The following is a 17,996-nucleotide window of genomic DNA, read 5'->3' as shown; positions in this document are numbered from 1 at the left end:
CATGGAGCTTCACTTAGAGATTTATACTTTCACTATTAATTATAGTTTTGTGTTGTGTAGTTACTCCTACAAAGAGAGTGGGGACACTACAGTGAAGTTGAAACTAAAAAAAAAAAAAAAAATAGCTTTATGTCCTCATTCATGACTGTGTGTCCCTTTGTTTGGATTTTGTAATTCTGCATCAACAAAAGTCACCATTTTGATCTTCTTTCTAAATGTTAGACTATACCCACATTGACAGTTATTAACATGTGTATCTGTAGAAAACTGTTGTGGCTGGAATGAGGAGAAGGTAACAGAGGAAAGATGTGGGCACATGGAGTTTATTTCTGGATATGAGGGCTCTTCAGTGTGAATCATGATAATTTCCTAGTTACTTTTTAGTCAGTGGGATTAATGACTACTTCCCCTGTAAGTTGTGGAAGGTGCCATGAACCAACTCATCTTTTGGGAGGACGATTTTGGCAACTTCATTTAAGGTTGTCAAAGTGGAAGCAAGGGACTAGGTCGGTAGCATTTGTGCTTCTGTGTGTCTTGGCTAAGAACTTGCTTTATTTAATCCCATAAGGCACTTTTCCTGCAGATTTTTGGACATATTAGATATGCTACTGATTGTAAAAGGGGAAAATGAAAGCTCTAAGGTATTAATGATTAATTCCAAATTTCCTCACTTCTAAAGATTTAATTGCCACCCTTGCCTACATGTGAAACAGGGTGATGTAATAAATAGAAACAGGAAGTCATTGAAGATTTAAGTAATTGGAAGCAGAGTCCTGAATAACATGCCAGACACCAGGGGCTATGAAACCATTTGAATATAGGGAGTGCCTGGGAACATGGGCCACTGCATGCTGGGAAGGAGAGAGGATCCATTTCTAAGCCTGTTGGCACTATCTTTGTTTATTTAAGGATTGTTTATTGGGTGTTTTATAAACCTCAGGCAATGTTAGAAGTGGAGGGAAAAAAACAAACAAACAAACAAAAAAACCCCACCACCAACAACAACAAAGAAAAATGAAGATACAGTCCCTGATTCTCAAATTTATTCTGTAGTGTGATGACTTTCTTGTCACCCCATAGTAAATGATATGTCATATTTTGGGGTTCTGGGAGAGCCAGAGCTTGGAATGTTGTCCTGTAAGAATGACCTCCAGGTACAGAAGTAGAATGGATGGTGAGAATGAGGTATGATATTTGTCCACAGTAGAGGAAACCTTGAAGCTTGTCCCAAGTTTTCCTCTATAGAAAATCACCTAAGAGCTCATTAGTGTGATGCTGAGCCTGGGCTGCTAAGGTTTGAGTGGATTCTGATTTCTGTATTTTAGTATGTTTTTCTTGGCACTCTGTTGAGGAACGTGTCTTGGGGAACTTTATAAAAACATGGACAGAAGTTGAGTCAAATAGCTCTCAGATATTGCTCCTTCACCCATAGCATAGTGTGTTGAGGGGAGAGTTGGGGTTGCGCAGCTGTCTCCTTTTACAAGAAAGATACACTTGTATTTCATTAACCTATTGGGTTGGCTTCCCCAGCAAAATTCAAGTTGTTTATACTCACTTTCACAGCCCCAGCATCAAAATAGAAAACAAATTCTGTCATGTTTCTTACTCAATTTTTCACAAAGATAGATTGATGCCTCAAAAGTTTCATGTATAATCAAAGGTTTCTTGGCTAGCAATCAAGTTTGCCTCTCCATTTTACAAATGGGAAATTAAGGTCCATCTAAGAATCATACTATATTTAAGTTGGTACACATTCTGCATTCCACATAAGAGTATGTGGTCATTTAGCACTGTCTTTGCTCACATTCCAGATAAATCCTTCATATCATATTGCAGCTTTTTAAGAATGCCAAAAATGTTATCAACTTTGCAAAAAAAAATCAAGTAAGAAACATATGATGTCTTAGGAATCATTCACATAAATCCATAGACTTGAGATTCATAACAGGCGTTTTGGTTCGTAGACAAAATCCTAAGTTGAAAGTAACCCTAAGTCTGATCTGTTATGCACACAGTACATCAGAACTGGTTGCTTTCTGTATACTCAATTTCTTTGGTAAAGTGAGAATCATCATCATAAACAGCTCTTGTGATGCTTATGGTTAATAACATACAATTTCTGCCCCATATCACCTCTATCAAGTGCCTAATATGTATTTTTGCATATGAATATAAAAAATCATGTGCAATACTGAAAATAAAGGTGTGTGTGTTTGACAGGGAGTGGGGGAAAACAGACAAAGACTCAGATACAGACACACACACACAGAGGGAGAGAGAGAGAGAGAGAGAGAGAGAGAGAGAGAGAGAGGTTTATATCTATGTGAGAGACAGAAATAAAGAAGAGCAAAATTGAGTATTATTTGGTGGAAAGCATATACCTTGTGAGCTTGCACACAATGGCTTCTATAGGATATAGCCATCAAATTACCTTTATGCTTAGCACAAATAATTTAATTTGTTACTAGTAGTTAAGGACATATGGAGAAAGAAGAAAAACTGAAGGCTAATTTGTTGGAGGGGCAACGTTTGTGCATGTTTTAGGAGAAAGGATGAGGAAAAAATGAGACGCATTATAATTTTTGATGGTATTTTCCAACATGGTTTAGAACATCATCCCATTGCCAGAGCCAAAAATAGATAAAGAGGCAATCCCTTCTGAACTGTTATCTATCATCTTGGTGTGTGTGAAACTAAAATATATATTAGTGGTCATAACAATTATGAGTTCCACACTGGCATGTTTCCACTCTTCCTGAACATTCACAAGGCAGTTGTTAATGTTCCATGTACATTCCCCTTCCCCTTGCTGAAATTCATGGTATCTCCTTGATAAGGACAGACTCACTGACATTTTCTAACCATCTTTACAATTATGAATCCTACCCATAAGTATATGTGTTGATCATCCTTGTAAATTTTTCAGCAGCTTTCAAGACAGGGACTTCCCTGGGTCCCACCAAGCATCCTGGTCTACTCTCCTCAGCTCTGAGAAACAAAGTATGCTTTCTTGTCAGGGCTTTGCTGTTGTGTGAAGTAGTTGTGGCCATCTTTATTTCAGACCTTGGAGCCATATGCTTCTGAAGTACATCTCATCAGTCCCCACTAGTTAGGAAAATTAACAGTGTCTTCCTTCTTGATGTAGTGTTCAGGCAACCAGATATGCATATGGATGCTTTAGATGCTCATGTGGTGATGTTCTCACCTTACTAAATATTCAATGTTGATGAACTTGATCATCAGATCATGAAGTTCATTTCAGAGGTTGGTTTCTCCTATGGCTGTTACCTGGGTGCATTTGTCACTGGTGTTTTATACATCTTGGCATGTATTTAAATGACCATGTTTGGGCTTAAAATTGCTCCAATATAATTTTACCACTTTAGTGGCTAAGGTAAAAGGATCATGAGTTTAATACCAGTTTGGGGTACACAGTAAAAATTGTCTCAAAAATAACAAATCAACTGCAACCATAACAATGGGAAAAAAACATAAAATTGCTTCAATATGGGTATAAAAAATGAAGCATCGTAGTCCCAAAGTTTTCAAAAATTTTTAGGAACAAGGGATTCCTTTGACCAAAAAATAATAAATAAATAAGTAAATAAATAAATTACAATATACTGACCTATTGCTCAATCAATAGGCCTCTAATCAGGCATCCTTGGCTATTTATTTAAAATAAGTAATTTGACTGCATTATTCAATTAGTTAAGCCAAAGTCAGCAGATAATTTTTTTTTATGAAGGATCAAAGAGTGAGTATTTCAGACAGGAAGGCCTTTCACTTTATGATGTGAGTGTTCATCTCCCTATGTTGTTTAATAGCAGCCATAGGCAATGTAGACTTAAACAAATCTTGGGAATGATTTCCAACAAAATATTATTTGCATAACAAGCCATGGAAAAATATAATCTGTGGCCTGTAATTTGTCAACTCATAAATTATATAAATTACTTTTAAGGACATCTGTTATATTTAGGCTAAGTAAAAAAAATGTTTTTAGATTTCATAATTCCCAGTAAAGGGCCAGAGCCATACTGGCTATGTATAGAATGAGTTGAAGAAAAATATCTTTCACAGATAGTTTGAAACAGAGACATGAGAGGATTCTAATTAAGAAAACAAAAGAGAGATATAGGTGAGGATCTGTATTTGAGGCAGCTATCACCAGGCAGAAAATAATTCTCAATCTTAAAACATTTTACTAAAAATGAAGTTGGTATTTAATTGCAGTAGTACATGCTTTCAGAAAAGTTTGTTTTTCTCTCAAGAAGATGCACTGTAGGCAAGGAAAGTTCTCTTTCATTGAAAGATACCTGGACAAACAAGAACTGTTGTTTTTCCAGACCAGCTTTTCTGCTAACAGTGGGATGTCTCAGGGAAAATATCCTTTCTCAGAGTATTTATATTGTAAAGTGGTTAGGATTCGGCACTCCCACCATCTCAAGATTGATAGAATGATGAAGACATTCTCTGTGGTCCCTCGGAGCTCTCAAATTTTGTGATCTGAAAGAGAAAATTCATATAATTGCAATGTTTAATGGGATCTATGATAATTGGAAAATAATTGCTGCTCCAAACTTTTATTAATCTATATTTAGTTATGACTCATGCTTTCACAATAGCTGCTTTGGAAATCAGTGGAGAGACAAATTGAGTAAACAGAATTTTAAATATTTTATTTATATGCAGTTTGTGTAATCCCTGGAGCCCATAGGCATATTAAGATCATTTAAAATATCCATTAAAAGTTATGTGTTTTGCGACAAACTCCTCTTTTAGAATGCCTTGCCAAAGGATAAAGAGCTAACATTTATTGAGTAGCTACTACTGCCAGATTAATTGGATTCATTATGTCTAATCCTTCCAGCAACCCTGCAAGGTAAGTCCTGATACTTCTACTGAGCTGATGAAGAAGCTTGGAGATGGTGAGAGAAGTACACACAATTTCTTAGCTAATGAACAGCTTCATGCTTTGTCTCCAGGCAGATCTTTTTTTCTAGCTGTAAAATCTGTGCTCATTCCACAGTGTCATAGCACCTTTAGGAGAAGACCTCTGTTTAGATACATAAGACAGTAAAGCATCATCATCATCATCATCATCATCATCATCATCATCATCATCATCTCTCTCTCTCTCTCTCTCTCTCAGTGTTATATGCAATGGTTTGTGTAAATATGTGTATATGAGTGTGGGTGCTTATGCATACATATGAGTGTCAGAATAAAAACCAATCATCATTTTGTGTGTTTTCCTCAACCACTTTTCATTCTGTACGTTTGAGTCACAGTCTCTCTTTGGACCTTGAGCATAACAATTTTCAAGTCTTCCCCAAGACTTGGATTAGAAGCTTAAACTGTTTCGCTTGGCTTTTCACATGGGTACTTGGGAATAGAACTTAGGTCATCACACAAGCACTTTGCCAACAGAACCATCTGTCCTGCTCTATCTGCTTGTTTTTGCTACCCTGAATTTGCCTTGTGGAGTATAGCAGAGTGTCCTTGTGACACATTTGGGAAAGTCAATTCTCTCCTTCCTTGGTACATTGACCCCAACAGGAGAGACCAGGACAGTCAGAGCATGTAGGTGTTCAGCTATCTTCTAGCACTCATTTGCCAAGCAGGGCTTCATCCCCCTGAGACTCAGCAGCTTTTGCTGTGATGGCATTGACAGTCATTTCTGTTTCCCAGGTTCTTGAGAGGATAGGATAAATGGTAATGAAGAATTGCCAAAGACTGGGTGCTCTACAGAACCCACAAATCTCAGTAATGGAATGAACATTATTTTTAGATGCCGATTGGAAATCAGGAACCTTCATTTCTTCCCCATCTCACACCTCATGCCACAGATGGTGCTATAACTTTTAGACAACAACTTCTCTTTTTGAGCTTACATTTTCTCCATGGTGAAATGGTATCCATATCCTTGGATAGTTTCTTGAAAATCTTTCCCACCCTCATGTTTGGATTCTCTAGGGAAAAACAGTAAGTGGGTGGAAAAGCAAGTGCCAGTTGCTCAGTATGAAATGAAGCAAGTTGGTTTTAAGCTGCCTTCCCCAATATTAATTCCCATCACCTGCATATGCCCTAATATTCACTAACAGTATGGCATGAAGAATTCCACTTGTGTTTCTGGGAATGGTGCATTCATTAAAAAAGTTGTATTATTTTGTGTGTGCTCTTCCTGGTTCTGTTCTTTAGCTTCTTAAGTTTTTCCCTCAAACAGAAGATAAGCTCCATGCAAGTATGTGTTCCCTGGATTGGACACTCTGATGTCTCCACTTTTTGTTTCCTTGTGGGCCTTCAGACCTGCTCTGTGAATGGAACAGGAATTATATTATCATAATTTGTGCTAGTGAGATTGCTCAGCAGATTGAGACACTTGCTACCAAGCTTGAAGCCCCGAGTTCTATACTCTGAATCCATAGAGTAGGAGAGAACCTGCTGCTGCAAGCTGTCTTATGACCTCCACATCTGTGTTGTGGCATACATGAACATGACCGTTAAATTTTTAAAATATCATTACTTAAATGAACATGCTTTGGAGACATGCAAATTCTAAGCATTATTTTATTCTTTAACTTAAGCCAATATCCTTACCTGTAATGAAAAACAGCACCTTCATAATCACATTTTCAGAAATGGTTCTTTCTTTTTATTCATTTTTTTCTCTTATTGCTTGCTTTTCTCCTTTTGCCCTTTCTGAGCCAGAATGCTCTGAAAGATTCACTTGGATGGCATGGCTCTTCCACTGTCCTCCCTCTTACATTCCGGGGCATGAATGCAGGCAGGGGATTTGGCACTGGCACCCTTGCTCGTTAAAATGCATCATTTCTACTTCACATGTGCCCTTGGGTTCACCTTTCCTTGAGCTGGCTGGGGATCTGTGGGAGAGAATGGGAACAGCAGGCAAGAGAAATGCCCTCGCTCTCTTCTCAGTGCAATGATTTCGTCTCTTTAGCCTCTTCCTCTGTGATTCCCCTAGTTCATCTCTGGGGATAATTTGCTGCTAACAATATCTGAAGCAGTCTCAGAGTTCTCCTCCATCACACTGAAACTCTGAGGCTTCTTTTTATTCCATTTCTAAGTGATTAGTTAATGCAACCAAAAGGATAAGCCATCCAGGAATAAACAAATGCAAACATCCTGCAACTGCAATCAATCATGCTTTCAACAAACATTTATTAGACAAAAAGTGTCTATAAAATATTCTAAAATGTTTTTTTGGATGAAATCAAAACTACAGAGAAGTGAATACCTACATTATAATGGGTTTGACCCTCATGCAGTCGCTCTACTGAGTGTTGCTTTCACATAGATACCAGGCTGCCTAGAGCCAGTCAGACTCTCCAGAGGGTTTGTTTTGAGGACATCATTCAGAATTCCCTGCCTTTGTCTCCCTAGGAAACCATAGCAGGTGCTTGTGACTTACCATGAACTCAGAGAATCTACATTTATTGGAAAGTATTAAGCAACAGACAACTTGCTCTCTTCTTGACTGCATTCCTCTTGGCTGTGATTTGCTTGTGTCTTTTGAATATAGGCATGCTCAAAGATATTGAGAGTTCACACTCCTCAAGTGTTTAGGATTGCATAACATCACTCTGATGTATTGTTACTCAGACTTCCTTTTCTATTATTTTTTCTATTTATTTCCTCCACATTTTATGTTATTATTATTACTTGTGTTTGTGTGTACATGTAGTGTCTACCCCCACTTGTGTGTGTATGCAGGGGGGTGTACTGTGCATGCTTGTATACCCACCCATGCTTGGAGGTCAGAGGAGAATATCATGCATCCTGCTCTATCACTTTCTGTCTCACTCTCTTGAGACAAGGTTTCTCACTGAACTAATTCAGCTGGGGAAGCCAGCCAGAAGGTCCCAGCAATCATTCTGCCTCTACCTGCACAGTCCTGGAGTTTTACATAAACTGTAGTGTGGTGTGGTGTGGAACAGTGTGTGTGTGTGTGTGTGTGTGTGTGTGTGTGTGTGTGTGTATGTGTGTGCGCGCATGCATGTGCATTTACCATAAAGATTAAACTCACTTCATCATGCTTGCCCAGCAAGTACTTCTATCTACTTCCTCTCTTCAACAGGACTCCCAGTTCTAGGCTAAAATCTTGGCTGAGAATCTCTGCATCTGCTTCCATCAGTTACTGGATGAAGGTTCTATGATGACAATTAGGGGAGTCACCAATCTGATTGCAGGAGAAGAGCAGTTCAAGCAGCCTCTCCACTATTAATAGGAGTCTTAACTGAAGTCATTGTTTCTTATGAAAATGATAAAAAAAATAAAATCTGCAAATATCAACTATCTTTTAGTAGTCTGTTTCAATTTACAAGATGTCTTCCAGTGTTATTTCATTGAAATTTGTTAATTTTTTAAAGATTTATTTATTTTTACTTTGTTTTCTTATCTGCATGTATGTCTATGCAGCATGTGTATGCCTGATCCCTCTGGAGGCTAAAGAAGGGCATGAGATCCCATGGAACTGGAGTTTTAAATGCTTATTGGCCTTCATGTGATTGCTGGAAATTGAACTTGGCTGCTCTACATTAGCAGCAGAAGTGCTCTTAACCTCCAAGCCATCTTCCCAGCCCCCCTCATTGACTTTTAGTGGGACAATTTAGGGAGCCATGTGGTTTTGATCTTCAATGTATACATTAGGAGACAGACCAGAAGAAAGTAATTCTTATAGTCAGACTTACTGTTTTCAGTAAATTTCACAATTATGAAAGTCTACCTTTCCCCAAAATTCTGTCCTTGGGTAAATTCATGATGAAAATTATAATTTGTTCTCTCTTCCCACCCACCATCTACCTATAACCACTCAGCTTCCTATTGGAGCCTTTTATAAAATCACCAAAGCACTGCTAATATTGAAGTGTCTTTACATTAACATTTTATTGAGGGCTGGCTGTACTGGGCCTCAGGCTTTATTATTTAGAATAGGCTGAAATACATCCCTCTAAGGTACCATTTACATTTTATAGACTGTAAACAGTAGGTGCTGTAGTCATGTTGCAAAGCCCAGAATTTCTGCCTTCAGCTCCTAGACTGAAGGAGTCAGGGGTGCGGGTGATCTGAATCAATCAGTTTTAAGTACCAGATGAAGGCAAGGCATTTGGGGGAGGAGAAACATCTCTGTACAGAGCCTGATTCCTGCCTATCTTACAATAAATAATTCCTGCCACTTGAGTGCAACGTACATTCAAAGTGTTACTGAGAGAGAGACAGACAGACAGACAGAGTGGGGAGGACCCAAAAATCAGATAATTATTAAAGAGGTCAAAGGGTTTTCCTATTAAGGCCATGCTTAGTCTAAAACGAAAGCCTTGGTCTTACAGTTTCCTTTCAGCCTCTTCTTCAGCCTGCACTGGAGGATCCATTCTTCCTCTGTAGACTGACTGCCCTTGTCTCCATGTGGTCTCCTGCTTACAGCCCTCCTCTGGGATGGGTCTTACAGTAGACATGTCATGCCTTCCATCCAGAATCCTTTTTTAAATCTTAGTCTAATTGGTTCACCCACCCTGCTGGGATGCTTAATTGGGCATAAGCATATTCTGTTGATCCTGAGTCATGGCAAGTTTTTTCTTTTCCTCCAGGGGGATTTGCTTGTTCTGTGGGCTCGGAAGGAAAGATCTATTTTATGTTGTTCTCAGTTCACTGAGCACTTACATAAAATTTTTCCAGGGCCAACAGAGCACGTAAGCGACATTTCTTCCTTGCTTCCTTTTATTTATCTTATTTGTTCCGAGGTGGTATGGTACATGGGAAGTCACATGCACCTGCACTCATCCACCCCAGGTTCTGATTAAGCCATTCTAGCATTTTGCTCTCTCTCTCTCTCTCTTTTTGGGTTTATTATTTAAGCTATTTGACATTCCATTTTCCAATCCATGAATTGGGCAAATTGGATTTGATATATTCTATGAATGGGGTTAAAATGAAGCTTTCAAAAGAAGGATTTACACACTCTACAGGTATAAACTAGCCTTCCACTTAATGTTGGTAAATATTATTATATTAGAATATAGCCACATTTACTTGTTTACACATTACCTGTAGCTTCTCCAAAGCACAAGAATAGATTTGAGTGGTTGTCTGTGATGCCTAATGAACTTAAAATCTGGTCCTTCTCAGAAAACACGTTCCTAACTCCTTCCCTTCAAACACAATCAGATTGAATTGGCTCAAAACAGTTATATGACTTAGAATTTATAATTAGCACTGAAAATATAGCTCAGTGGTAGGGTGTTCGCATAGGCTGTGTAGAGTCTAGTTTGATTTTTTTCCAAGGCTAACAGCATTTCAGTTTCTATACTCTTCCGTCCCACATATTGGTGTTGTTTGATTTCTTTTCTCATAACCTTTTATCTTATCCTTATCTCTGCCTGCATCCTTGATGGTCCCCACACAAGACAATCCTACTCCTACCTCAGGATCTTTGCACCCACTCTTCTTTTGAAGAGCACTCTTCCTCCACCAGATGGCTCCATGGGTTCTCATTTCCTTCAAACAGCCTTTCAAATGAGAAAGGCCTTTCCCAGCCATAATACAAAGCTCCCAGAAAACTCATTCTCTTCCTTATTTGTCTGAACAATAGTCTCTTCTACATGCTGGTTTCCTTGAGATACATTTGTTCTCACAATAATATAAGCTGTCTTAAAGCAGATCTTCATAAAAATAAATTTTGTTTACTTCTTAAACTTCGGTGCTGGGATAATAGCAGGCACTAAAATCGTGGATACATAACTCAATTTTCAGTTGCATGTATAAGGACAGATCTAGGTGGTGTGGGACCTACTTACTGGAGTTCATTTGATAAAGGGTATATAATTCTAGAATGCTGCTCTTCCTATAGTCCTGGCTCCAAATCCCTATAATTGCTGCAGAACTTCATAAACCATACTATGAACACATTCAGTCTGGGTCATTGGCCTATGGAGTCTTAGTTGGTATCCCACATAAAGGCACTAAAGGTACTTGGTGTCCACCTTGACAACCTGAGTTTAACCCCTAAGACAAATAGAGTAGAAGGAAAGGACTCACTCCCTCACATTTTCTTCCATGCACAGAGAACCAACACAGGTGTAGAGAACCAATGCCATCCTCATTTATTCTTCGCACAACCTCCAAAGTATTTGGGAGACTTACTAGGTGTATACTGAGGGCCCACCATGGATGTTGCTTCTGAAGCAAACAAAATAGAAGGCAACATTGAGTTACCAGTTTATCTTTCATGGAGTAGATGTAAGACTTGTAACATACCAATCATGTTTCCAGGTCCAACTAAAATGCTTGTGAATGGGACTGGAGAGATGGTTCAGCTTTCAAGAGAGCAAACTGCCCTTGCTGAGGACCAGCATTTGATTCCTTATAACTATTAACAGTTCACAGTGGCCTATAATCCCAACTCAAGGGAAACCAGATGCTTCTAGCCTCCATAGGCATTAGCACTCGTGTACACACCCACACATGTATGAATGCACACATATTATATATAAATAATTAAATAATTAATAATAATAATAAATACCTCTCAGAAGGAAGGAGGGAGGGAGAGAAAGGAGGAAGAAACTAAGCTTCATATGTAGAAGTCCCTGCTCAGAACCACGGACACCACTTCTGATTCCTAAATTGAGGGGGGGAAAGTGGATGATTGCTAAACAAAGTTTGGAAACCGTGATCTGTTGTTCTAATCATAGTTTTAATAAAGGGACCCAAAGGGAAAGGTCTCTGGTATAGCTTATTGATAGGGGAGAGTGGGAATGGAGAGTGTTCAAAAATTCTGTGCAAATTGAAGTTTGAATGAAACAAGATTTGGCTGTGCAAAGAGGGGAGAAATTCAGAAAGCATGTTACTTTTGTAAAAATGAGAGATAATGAGAAGGGGTAGGGTATATAGAAAGAGACCTGGTTGTCTGAGAATATAAATGTCAAGAAGGAAAGGTAGAAATCAGCAGTATCATCCCATGATTTCGGTGGGATGGCTATTTTAATGTTCTGTCCATGGATCTCTCATGAGGATCCAGTCATCCCAAAGCAGGGCTGAGAAATACTTGGTTCCCAGTTAACATATGCAGTTACTGTCAGAACTCCTCTCTCTCTCTCTCTCTCTCTCTCTCTCTCTCTCTCTCTCTCTCTCTCTCTCTCTCCCCCTCCCCTCTCTCTCTCTCTCTCTCTCTGTGTGTGCATGTATCAAAGTATTAAACTGTTATTAACTGTTGTAAATTTCAGCCTACAAAATATGTGTGTATGTGTGTGTTGCATGTGTATACATGCCTCTGTGTGGGTGTGTACTTGTGAATATGGATGTGTGTGTGTGTGTGTGTGTGTGTGTGTGTGTGTGTGTAGGCTAGATGGCACTGCTGAGTGTCTTTTTCAGTCACTCTTCACCTTACTTTTTGAGTCAGCGCTTCTCCCTGAACCTATAGCTTACTGATTTAGCTAGATTGGTTGACTGGAAAACTCTGAAGATCCAGTTTTCTCTGCCTGCAACTCTGTACTGTAAAATATTCTCTCCATATTTACATTAAAAGTGAAACTAAAAGGTCAGTTTGTTTACAGTGGCAACTTGCTATAACAAACTAGCTGAGTTACCCTCAGCAAGTTAACATAACATTGTATGTGTAGATAAACAATCATTTTGAGACCTATAAGAAAGTTCACATGAAAAAGCAGTCCACAGAAGTAAGTTCTAAATAAATATGCACATGTGGAACAGCACATGATTGGTTTCTGAAATGGATGCTTATATACATATATTTATTGTATTATACTTTTATGAGTTTAAAGCATCAAATACTTAAGAAAGACTATTTTGTCAGACATAGATTATAACTCACTTCATCTCACATTGATCATCAATGGTTGAGTAGTACATTTATCCACATTTGTTGACATAAAGCAGCAATATTATCTTACTGTTGGTTGGTGAGCTTGGTGGGTATCTCATGAGGCTTCAGTCATCCTCTACCTGTGCTGGTAAAGATCAGTTTCTCAGTTCATGCACATGACAAATAATAAGACTTGTTTTCTTTCAAGATCCAAGGCTGTCAGAATGGAATGTTTGAATGGAAGCTTTTCTTGGGTTGGAATGCTTGATATATGGCTTCCTCCATGGAACTTCTTATAGTGTGATAGTAAGTAATAAATATACATAAAAGGACAGAGAGAGAGAGGAGAAGAAGATTTTCTGGGATAGTTTAAACTAACCATGAAGCATTTTCATATTCCCTAGTAGAAGCCATATTGGTGAGTTCAGGTTTCAGTGGGCCTAAAATGTAACTTACTCCTTTACTTTATTGCTGGGTCTCCATACTCTTCCCTAGACCTGGCTAGTCCTCTTGCTGTCCCCTGTCCCCTTTTGCCAACCCTCCATACTACTCCCCTTCTACTCTGATGCTCTTGTACTACATTCTAACTATAATGATCACTGTCTTAGCTCCTGTCCTTTTCTCCACATGGATAATGTTTTAGACTGCATTTCTACTAATCAACACTACACAAAAATTTCAAAATACAGTATTCAAATACTCTCAGAACTGTTTCTCAAAGGCATGGAATACTCATATTCTTCCTTGTATGTCCTATACAACTTAATTTACAACAATCTGTAAATGCTATCCTTTCCCTGGTAGACAGTAGCTTCCTCAGGACAGACATTGTAGTGTGAAAATATGTACCCTGTAGGGCTTTGTTGATTGCGTTTGACTGACTTGTATGCATGTCAATGATGCAGTATGTTGCTTTGGTATTTGAATTCTATTCAGAATCATGGACAACAATCACTTACACAGATATGGACTATAGCTTCTCAGGCTCATAGATGTATTTTGATTTCAAAACTTTTTTCCAAACTCAGGTTTCTATAATCCAAGGCTCAGATATGACCATTGAATTATCAGATCTTATTCCAGCCTAATTCTCATATCTTCTTTCTCTTACTCTGTTTTTAACCTATCTCTTCAATACTGTAAAAGGAGAGAGAAAGAGAGAGAGTGTATGAGAGAGAGAGAGAGAGAGAGAGAGAGAGAGAGAGAACACTTTTCATTAAATGTTGGTTTTCATCATTTATCTGGGCTGACCTTATAGTCCCCTTGGCTACTCTATTTATCTCAATGTATCCAGAGTCTGTAACCAAGGTAGGAAAGCTGCGTCATTGGTAAAAATGGTAAGTGCTGTTAGCACAAAAGCAACCTGGACCAAATCCTATTCAGCCTCTGTTTTGTGTCCTAGTTTGTGTCTTTCAGATTCACTATGAATATGCCTCTAATGATTTACAAGAGCATACCTGGGAATATTTGAGGAGATAAAATTATAAAATGGTATTTTACATTAGAGTAATGTCCTATTGTTTCCAAAGGCATTTCACACAATGTTTCAGAGAACCCCTTAACAGCAGTAGAAAATAGTGTTTGTTGAATTTTATAGATGAAAAATGATGTTCAGAGAAAGCAAATGCTTTGTCCAATGTTGTAGCACAGAATTTGCAGTAGGTTGGACAATACTTGCATCCCTAAATTCAATGCTTCTCTGTGTTGGTCATTTCTATATTCTGCGAAGAAGGAGATTCATATTTTCTTCATATAGTATTCAGAGCATTGCTTTGTTGCTTCTAAATAGTATGAGTTCTGTGAACTTCCTTTAAAGTATAGCATTCTGGGCCTAACACTTACTTTGTGAAATGTTTTGGGTATCAGGTAGCTTATATTCTGTTCATTGTTTCTCTACCTGCCTCCCTCACTACCTCTCTTCTTGATGCCCTTACGTATTTTCATCCACTTGCTTCTTCATTACTCCTTCAAGATTTATTTTAAATCCTACCATATAAAACATCACTGAGTTGATTAGTGGATGAGTCTCGGATCAACTGAGAAATTACCATTTGTTTAATGCATTTACAGTCTAGTGAGATTGACTATCAAGTAAGAGGTGGAATTGGAATTCTAGTTCCTCCAAAAGGAATCAGAAATGGATTATCATCTACTCTTACATGAATATTGTGATAATTAAAATGCATGAAAATCAACATCTCAATCATTTATTTTCTGTAGATCATGATTATTATTTAATTTAATTCAGTCTTTCCACTTGTATTCCTGATGTTTAGCAAGAAAGTCCAGGGCCTGGGTGCGGCTCTGATTAAATATCCCAGTGATCACAATGCTTCTCAATAAACAGTTGTGGACTATAGGTGTTCGCACATTCTAAAGGAAAGTGTCACAAAACAAATATAAAAAGCAATTGCAGAGCTGAGGACTCAGTTGCCATCCTAGTACTTGAGAGGTGGAGACAGAAGTATCATGAGCTCAATAGTTGTTTGGCTATAGGGTGAATTTCAGCCTAGCTTGACTACATAGTCAGAAACAATGTGAAAAAATGTGAAGTAAAATTGGAAGTAACTGTGGACACTCTCTCATCTAGGAGAGCTACTTTTGTGGAATGGATGGGTGGTCTTTGGCTTGTGGCTACAAATGAAAGCTGAAGAATGTTGCTCATTTCTCCTGCCCAGGGAGTTTGCCCGTTGGAAGGTGAGGAACACAGCCATAGAGAGGAGAGACCTGGTCCGCCATCCAGTGCCCCTCATGCCGGAATTTCAAAGGAGCATCCGTCTGCTTGGCAGGAGACCCACCACTCAGCAGTTCATTGATACCATCATCAAAAAATACGGCACCCACCTGCTCATCTCTGCTACATTGGGAGGTAGGTCAGCAGCTACTGGGATATGATTCTATCATTTTGTGTCGAGGATGACAAGAGAATGGGATGCTCTGAGAGTCAAAACATATTACCCTTTATTCCATTATATATCATCCCAAAGCGTGTATTTTCAGAGATGCCAGTTGTCTTGGCTGCTGTGATCATATCTGAAGAGATAATCCACATCTACATAAAGGCTAATTTAGGAGTATTAACTCTTGTGGAAATATGAGTTAACCTTGGAATAAACTGTTTGTTAGGAACGCTTCTTGGGATCATTGTCATTGTTCTTTTGGAGTGGGATCTAATAACAAGAAAATTAAATGTCAGGTAATTTTCAGGGAATTTCTTTTGTTTAAGTGAAAATTAAGGGGTGATATTTGAGGTTAGCATTATATAAGTGGACTATCATGCGCATCTTATATGGGCTTGGAATAGGTTAACATGAAAGTAGGCCAATTGCTTTGCTGTACTCAGCCTTACCCATATTCCCTTCTAGGGCAATCCATCTGTGAGAGAATGAGGAGAGGGAGTAGAATGAAACCAATGAAGACAATGGGAATTATGGGAACTGGTGCAAATTGGGGCATTTAGGTTATGTGTTGTGCCTGAATGCATCATTTTGTATCCCTTAAGCACGAAGGTGGTTTCTTTTCCTTTTCTTTCTTTTTTTTTTTAAATTTCCTACAGTAACTAAGTTCACTGTACTTTCTGAAAATCATTGGTACTTCAACACCTGTGTAGAGCTGCTGAGATGCACATAGTTACAGACCATGCCAGGATAAATAATTTGCTATGTTCTTGAACAGACCAAGGTATGATCCCAACAGGAGTCTTTTCCTTTGGGATAGTCAGGATTATCCTCATGGGAGCAATGATACTTTAATTTAGTAGGTAGTGGCTTGATAAACGCAGGTGGTAGTGCTTTTCAGGGTAACTTTAGACTGTTAATTTGTGAGCATGTACATATTTATGGATGTGTTAGCATGTGTGACGATGGGCATACATGTTCGTTTGTATGCATGGAGTACAGAAGTCCACATGGGCTCAAGTTGCTTTCTGTCTCCTCAGATTACAGGCATATGTTCTCACACCTACCTATTTACATTGATTCTGGGAATCCAAACTCAAGTCCTCATTCTTGCACAGCAAGCAGTTTGCTTACTGAGGCATGTCCCTGGATACTTTCTATACAGTTTGATGAACGGAAAGTCATTAATTTGGAAGCCTGAGGAATATGGGTAGAGATGTTGGTTGGATAAATTCAAGTTACAATCATTTTAACCACTTATTAATTAGGATAGCTGTAATGTAGGCATTTTATATTGTCTGTATTTCTGAAAACGACAAGTTAAATCCTAATACTGTCTTCTGTTTTATAAATAATAAAACCAGGCCTCGGAGGAGTTAAGGCTAATAAGTAACACAACTAAGTCAAGAATGTAAGGTTTCGTGGTTGAAAAGCCTGCATTATATTTAAAATTTGGTATGAATTATCTCTTTGACCATCTTAGTTATTCATCAAGCTATCTACTCCAACAACCAACTGACCAACAGTTATTTATGTATCTTGTTTAGCAGATATTAAATTAAGTGGGACTTTCAATGTGAAATTATTAGTATAAATTATACTTGATTGTAAACTGAAAATGAGGTGATTTCTACAGGGTGTGGTATTCACCTCTATGCTTTCCTTTGAATGACTCTCAACTCCTGTTTCATTGGGGAAAAATGTTGTTGCAACCAATTTGGTTCTTCGATTAAAAGCTGTGCTTTGGTCTCGGTCTCTGAAAATCGCAATTAACGTAAGACTTTTTTTCCCCTCCATGAAATATATTTTTAATTTGTCCAAGGCAAGGTGGTAAATTATTCACAGAGTCTTGTTCCTCTCCTGTTTTTTACAACACAATGCTTTAAAATATGCAAAGCATTGGATTGAAATGTTGTGTTGGACAGCAGTACCGTAATGTTCTCTCAGGCCTCACTGTGGAGGCTCTCAGCAAGGAGGAGAAAGATTTACTGTTGATCAAATCCTGTGACTTTGAAACCATGCAAGATCCTTCAAATGTCATTATTTCACTCGTAAACTCATTCATTTGTGTTTGGAAAAGTATTTCTTAAGGGCCTCCTAGTGCACTGGGAGGGAAAGGGTTAAGGAGGAGTTGTAAAGAAAAGGACAGGATCCAGAATGACATCACCTACTTTCTAGTTCTGCCCCAAAATTTTTATAAGCTTAAGGACACTTCTGCAGATGTTCAGTTCTCTGCCTCAGTTCCCTCTTTGTAC

At 38.4% G+C, this 17,996-nt stretch overlaps 1 protein-coding gene across 1 annotated transcript in view; it reads left to right on the top strand.

Annotated features, from left to right (window-relative positions):
• Positions 1 to 17,996, top strand: part of Brinp1 (BMP/retinoic acid inducible neural specific 1) — a 185,016-nt gene that overhangs the window by 90,936 nt on the left and 76,084 nt on the right. The window contains exon 3 of the mRNA XM_036178230.1: positions 15,523 to 15,713. Coding sequence (XP_036034123.1) covers positions 15,523 to 15,713 — 191 coding nt within the window. The remainder of the gene's footprint in view (positions 1 to 15,522; positions 15,714 to 17,996) is intronic.

The sequence above is a fragment of the Onychomys torridus genome, chromosome 2 (assembly GCF_903995425.1).
Source record: "Onychomys torridus chromosome 2, mOncTor1.1, whole genome shotgun sequence".
In the NCBI taxonomy this organism is placed as follows: Eukaryota; Metazoa; Chordata; class Mammalia; order Rodentia; family Cricetidae; genus Onychomys; species Onychomys torridus.
This window is presented reverse-complemented; position numbering and strand designations above follow the sequence as displayed.